Source organism: Dipodomys ordii, unplaced genomic scaffold (assembly GCF_000151885.1).
Source record: "Dipodomys ordii isolate 6190 unplaced genomic scaffold, Dord_2.0 Scaffold325, whole genome shotgun sequence".
NCBI lineage: Eukaryota > Metazoa > Chordata > Mammalia > Rodentia > Heteromyidae > Dipodomys > Dipodomys ordii.
The window spans coordinates 223,570-230,245 of record NW_012267541.1 but is presented as its reverse complement, the minus strand read 5'-3'; the positions used below and the strand labels follow the sequence as shown (position 1 = coordinate 230,245).

Here is a 6,676-nt window from a genome sequence, read left to right as displayed (position 1 = left end):
TCCCTCAGCTCTTCAGCTCAAGGCTAGAACTCTACCACTTGAGCCACAGTGCCACTTCCAGCTTTTTCTGCTTATGTGGTGCTGAGGAATTGAACCCAGCGCCTCATGCATGCAAGGCAAGCACTCTACCAGTGAGATTTGTTTTTTTTTGTTGTTGTTGTTGTTTGTTTTGTAATACTAGGGCTTGAACTTGTTCATGTTAGACAAATGCTCTATCTTTTGAGCCCTCAGCCTAAAGTTTTATAGAAAGAAGACTTTCTTAAAGAAAGAAACCTTAAAAAAAATATTTGGTTTGTCTCCATGCTTAAAGTGGTACTATACAGCTCTATCTGAAACTGTTTGCTTACATACCTTTTTCATTTATTTGGGTTATATACCTAGGAATTGAATTACTGGGGTATATAACTGCTTAACTTCATGAGGAACCTCCAAACTTTTCTACATTTTACATTTTCAAAGGCAATGGAAAAGGGTCTTCTGATTTCTCCACATCCTTGCCAAAACTTGTTATTTTCTTCATTTTTTTAATGGTCAATCTAACAAGTGGGAGATTGTATTACATTATGGTTTTAGTTTGCATTTCCACCAGTGACTAATGACTTTGGATACCCTTTAAGTGCTTATTAGATATTTGTATCTTTTCTTTAGAGAAATGTATGTTATATATTCAAGTCATTCTGTAACTATATTCAGGTTTTCTTATATAATTCTGTTCTTTGTCTCTTAGTCATTGAGTTTTAGAACTTCTTTATATATTCTGGAAATTAAGTCCTTATTGTTTGTATGACTTACAAATACTTTTTCTTCTGTAGATTGTTTTTAACTTTTTACTTATTAACTTATTTGTGTTATGTGCTGGTAATGGGCTTGAACTCAGGGCCTGCTTGCTGTCCCTTGGCATTTTTGATCAAACTTGGTGCTCTAACACTTGAGCTACAGCTTCACTTCTGGCTTTTGAGTGGTTAACTGCAGATTATAGAGTCTCATAGACTTTCTGCCTTGGGCTTGCTTCAAATCACTATCCTCAGATCTCAGCTTCCTGAGTAGCTAGGAACACAAGTGTTAGCCATTGGAATCTGGCTTTCTTTTCACTTTTTTGATAGTGTCCTGTAATGCATAGGATAGCAGGATAGGCAGCAAACACTAAAATTTATTCCCTCCCTCCCAATAAAAAGGATCCAGTAAAGGTACAGATACATTCAGCAGTTATTTTTATGGTTAAATTTGTAAAGGATATGACTTAACCCTTATTCATTTGGAGATATTATTGTGCTTAAAACTACTATTAATACATTTGCCTTGCAATGGGAGAAAAAAATAATCTTTTAAACCTGAATTTATTTTGTATATTTCTGTTACAGTATACTCTCATGACTGATTTTAATATATATTTTAGACTTTTAGAATATTGATGGTGCTCAGATTTAGGACAGAAACTGTATTTATTAAATCTAAATTTTGCTAACTGATATAAGAGTCTAATTGTCATTGAAAAGTTTTGGTAGCCAACCACTATATAGGAATTTCTGTTACTTTAGAGAATGACTTTGTACAGTTTCCTCACTCCATAAGCAATCACTATATTGATTTCTATGACCATAGTTTAATTGTATCTATTTTTAAAAACCTATATAAATAAAACTTATTTTTACTCTATGATTTTTTGAAGTTTATGTTGCTTTTGTATACCAGTCATTTATTTTTATTTCTGAGTAGTATTCTATTGTAGGGTATTTCAAAATTTATTTGTCTGTTGATGATTTGTTTTTCTTTATTTGGTTTTTCTGAGTGAAGATGCTCTGAATATTCTTCTGTCAATATTTCTTGTCTCTGAGTGCTTGTAATCCTAGCTACTTAGGAGGCTGAGGTGTTAAGGTTATGGTTCAAAGACAGCTCAAGAAGAAAGTTTGTGAGACTCTTCTCTCCATTTAACCACCAAAAGCCAAGTAGTAGTCTTTTTGTGGACCAAGCCCCAGGACCAGCAACAAAAAGAAAAAGAAGCATATATGTGCTTCTTTGTGTGTGTGTGTGTGTGCATATACATATATATATATATATATATATATATATATGCTTCTTTCCCTATTATAAGCCAGATTGACTTTGAATGTTCCATGTTATTAATAATGCCCTTTGGGAATTTTTAGGTTCGCAGATTTTCTGAGGCTTTCTTTTGCTTTGAACATCCTAGAGAAGCTGCGATTGCATTCCAGGAACTTCAGTGAGTAGCATAAATCCACAATTAAGATGACATTTCTTTTTGCATAGATGTATACCAGAATTTATTAAGGACTGAATACACAGAATTTTAAAAAAAAAGAAATTTTGAAATCTGTTCATGAATTATTTTGGGTTTAATCTTGTGAATTACTTCACAAAAGCCCCATACTTTACATAATAATACAATGTATTTTCCCTGTCTCCCCTTAAATCAGATTTACTATAACCTCAATTATCCCATTCAGTTCTTATCCCAGCTTTTCATTTGGCCATTTTGTTCTATATTTTCACAGGTCATAATCTCTTACATGCATCATTTTTATTACAGATTTCCATAAGTAGCCTGACTGACATTTCCTTCTATTATATGACTGATTTATAGTTACAATGTCCAGGAAAAATATCCTCTCTTTTCATCGTGAGCATATTTATGTATGATTTTCTTTGGCTTTAAGAAATATTTTGAGGACATTATACTGAGTAAAAGAAGGCAGACCTAAAAAAATGAATACTGTATAGTGTTTGTATATATGAAGATATGGAAGAAGCAAAACTATGGTGAAAAAAAAATCAAAACAGTTGTCCTTTTCCAGTTGCCTTGTGCTAGGAAATTGAGAAAGACAAGACATAAGGGAACTCTTGAATGGATAGAACTGTTTTGTGTATTTATTTGTCAAAATCATACAGCTAAGGATTATATATTTTAGTTCTAATAAGCTGTACTTCCTGAAAGCACCATAAACAATGACAGAATGTGTAGATTGGTAGTAAATATTAAGATACACATAAATAAGAATGGTAAGTGTTTGTATCCTGGGTGATGGGTCCCTGAAATTTTGTATTGCATTTTGTTTTTATTTGTTTGAAATTTCCCATAAGAAAGTATCATGTCAAAAAAACCCAACAATATTCATTTTGTGTTAGTCATATGCCTGTTGTAAAAATAGCTATTTTATTTGTGTTAAGTAAAGCAACCACAATGGAGCCCACCTTTTCCTAGTGTTCTCAACAAATAATCAGTAGGCATCAAGATTCTGGTACATGGTATTCACAGTCAAGCTCACAGTCAATTGTGAAGCTCACAGTCAATAATCATAAATACCTTGAAATAACAAATGAACTTATAGAAGAATAGAAATAATGTGTAACAGACCATAAATTGATAAGTCAGCTTATTGTCAACAAACCATAATTTTCATTTAGCTTGGTCTTATCTCTGTCCAAGAAGCTCTTTCATAAGGGGGTTATATTTTAAGATAAAGGAATAGGAATGGTGGGGGAAGAGAACAGGGTAGATTGTAAAGTGGAGTTGGGTATGATTTTTTTATTACAGTCTGACTTAAGAAATATTTTTCAGTGCTCAGAGTCATCTACAGATGTGCACCGCTATCAAAACCACTTCCTTCTGCAGTTCTCTTCCACCCCTACCTATTGAATGTAGTGAATTAGATGGAGATCTCAATTCATTACCTATAATCTTTGAAGATAGGTATTTAGATTCAGTTATTGAAGGTAAGTATAACCTAACTAAAATATATAAGCCACATATATCATTTTCAATATATTCTTTCAAATATACATAAAACCATTCCCTACAATGAAACAAATTATCCCTCCAGTTTTATGTATTTTTGAGGATACTTTAGAAAGTTATAGTTAGACAAACTAGTTTTAATCATATGAGTTCTCATCCTTGTTGTAAACATGAATCTTTCTTTCTTTGGATAAAAGACTTAGATGCACCCTGGATGGGAATCCAGAATCTTCAGAGATCAGAGTCCAGTAAAATGGATAAACATGAGACTGAAGAAAGCTCTGTAGCAGGACTTTCTAGCCCAGAGTTGAAGGTCAGAACTGCTGGTGCCTCCAGTGTTTGGTATACAGAAGGCGAAAAACAGCTAACAAAATCTCTAAAAACAAAGAATGAAGAATCAAATAAATCCAAGGTTAAGGTCACTAAGCTCATAAAAACTATGAGACCAGAAAATACAAAAAAATTAATAAAACAGAACTCTAAAGATTCTGTGGTTTTGGTAGGCTACAAATGTTTGAAAAATACACCATCAAATGATCTAACTAAGTGCTATGAAGGCAACCGTTCACATAGTCAGAAGGAAGGTCTGGATCCCACAATATGTGGATATAATTTTGACCCAAAGACCTACGCCAGACAGACAAGCAAAAAAGAAGCTAGTTATTTGCCAACTAATACAGAGAGAACTGAACAAAAGTCTCCAGATACTGAAAATATGCAAGCAGACCCATTCAATCCTTTGAACTCTGGCAGCCTAAATCTTTGTGCAAATTTGTCCATTTCAGGTAAACTTGTTATCTGCCAGGATGATAGTGAAACTACACCCACGGAACAAAACCTGGCATCCAGAAGCTCATCAGATGAATGCCATGGTCATCAAACAGCCCCACCTTCAGAAGTTAGAACTCTTGAAGTGAACCCCAGTAATAAAGATCCTTTCAGTGGGGAGAAAATAACTGTTAAAATAGGACCTTGGACAGAGCTTCAACAAGATGAACTATTTGTGGATAATTTACTGCCCAACTTTGAGTCTTTAGAATCTAATGGTAAATCCAAGTATATAGAAGTAACAGTTGAAAAGGAAGCTTTGCAGGAAGCAAAGTACCATTCTGTTGGAGAATCATTAGCTAAATTAAGAAATAATCCACCTGCTTCTTCTACAAAAGAATATCATGTTGTAGTAAGTGGAGATACAATTAAGTTACCAGATATGAATGCCACATATGCCTCTTCTAGATTTTCAGATTCAGGTGTTGAAAGTGAACCAAGTTCTTTTGCAACCCATCCAAACCCTGAGATAGTCTTTGAAACTGCACAAGGTCAAGGTCCTTTCAGTGAAAGATTATTTCCTCAGCTTTTGGTGAAACCTGATTATAACGTAAAATTTTCATTAGGAAGTCATTGCACTGAGAGTACAAGTGCTTTAAGCGAGATACAGTCATCGTTGACATCTATAAACTCTCTACCTTCTGATGATGAATTGTCACCTGATGAAAATTCTAAGAAATCTGTTGTATCTGAATGTCATCTCTTAGATAGCAAAACTGTACTAAGTCTAGGAACAATTGATATACAAAAATGTGATACTCAAAAGTCAAGTATTATTTTGCAACAACAATGTGTTGTATTTTCAGGGCATTTGGACAGTGAAACTTCAACAATACATTCCTCAAATGCAAGTACTAAAGACCCTTTCCAACTTGTCTTTTCAGATAAAGATAGTTCCAGTGGTGTGAAAAGTAGTTGCAACTCCAAACCTAATGTGGATGCTATTTATAAAGACTCCCAGAGTTCTGATAAGCCTAGTAACTTTTCAGGAACAGCAATTGCATTAAATACAAAGCTGATTTCATTGGGTACTGCTTGTGTTGTGTCAGGTTCCATTTCTACTAGTGGAGAGGTTAGTGATGGTAGAACTGTGGAAACAAAAAGTAACGATCTATTAGATCTCAAACAAATTTATTCAGAAGCCCCAGCTGTTGAAAGTGAAACTCATATGAGTGTGAGTGAGCCTTTTTCAGCCAGTGCTGATGTAGTAAAGCAAGGGCTTGTAGAAAATTATTTTGGTTCTCAGAGCAGTACATGTATTTCTGATGCGCGTGCTGTTACCATCTGCAATTCTGATAGCTCTTGGAAGGAAACTTGTGAAAATGGAAATAGTAATCCTCAGCAGGAACAGGGCAAAGAGGATGAGGAGGAAGAACAGGATCAAGAACTGGTTCAAAATGGGTATTATGAAGAAACACATTATCCAAATTTAGATGGAACAGGAAGTGCTCGCTATACAGGCAGAGATGCTGAAGCAGAAGAAGGATTTGGAAAATCTGAAAAAGCAAATAGTGATTATCCAAGGGATGGGATGAATATTCCTACTGTTTGTACTTCTGGGTGTTTGTCTTTTCCATCTGTACCACGAGAGTCTCCTTGTAGTCTTAAATATTCTTCTAAAAGTAAATTTGATGCCATTACAAAGCAGCCATGCAGCATTCCTTACAACTTCACATCTTCAATTTCGTGGTATGAAAATTCATCAAAACCTCAAATACAAGCGTAAGTAATGGAGCTCAATAGTATACTCTATTAAGTATTTATATAACATCATAACTAATGTTTTCTCTATATCAAGTTCTCCTTTGATTATCATAAATGGATATGGGACACAATATAGACATACCCACTGTTTCCAAATGGTCTTTTCTGTAGTCTAGACATTCCTGATACAAATTTTCCATGGTCATTTTATGGTAAAACAGAATAGAGCTAAAACTTTGTTTTCTTCTGTATCTTCTCTCTCCCATTAACTTGTAGACAAAAGCTGTGTATCATAAGTACGGCTAAGAAATAGAGATAATATTACATAAGTAGTAAGTAGGTAGAAACTTCATATATCTATTGGACCCTAATTGCTTCTGTTTTCAGTCA

The 6,676-nt window shown here is 34.2% G+C and overlaps 1 protein-coding gene across 2 annotated transcripts in view; it reads left to right on the top strand.

Annotated features, from left to right (window-relative positions):
- The window catches only part of Fam135a (family with sequence similarity 135, member A), an 84,491-nt gene that overhangs the window by 56,356 nt on the left and 21,459 nt on the right, over positions 1-6,676 (top strand). For both annotated transcript variants that reach the window (XM_013036646.1, XM_013036645.1), the window contains exons 13-15: positions 2,148-2,221; positions 3,578-3,732; positions 4,540-6,304. In XM_013036646.1, the coding sequence (XP_012892100.1) occupies positions 2,148-2,221; positions 3,578-3,732; positions 4,540-6,304 (1,994 nt within the window). The remainder of the gene's footprint in view (positions 1-2,147; positions 2,222-3,577; positions 3,733-4,539; positions 6,305-6,676) is intronic.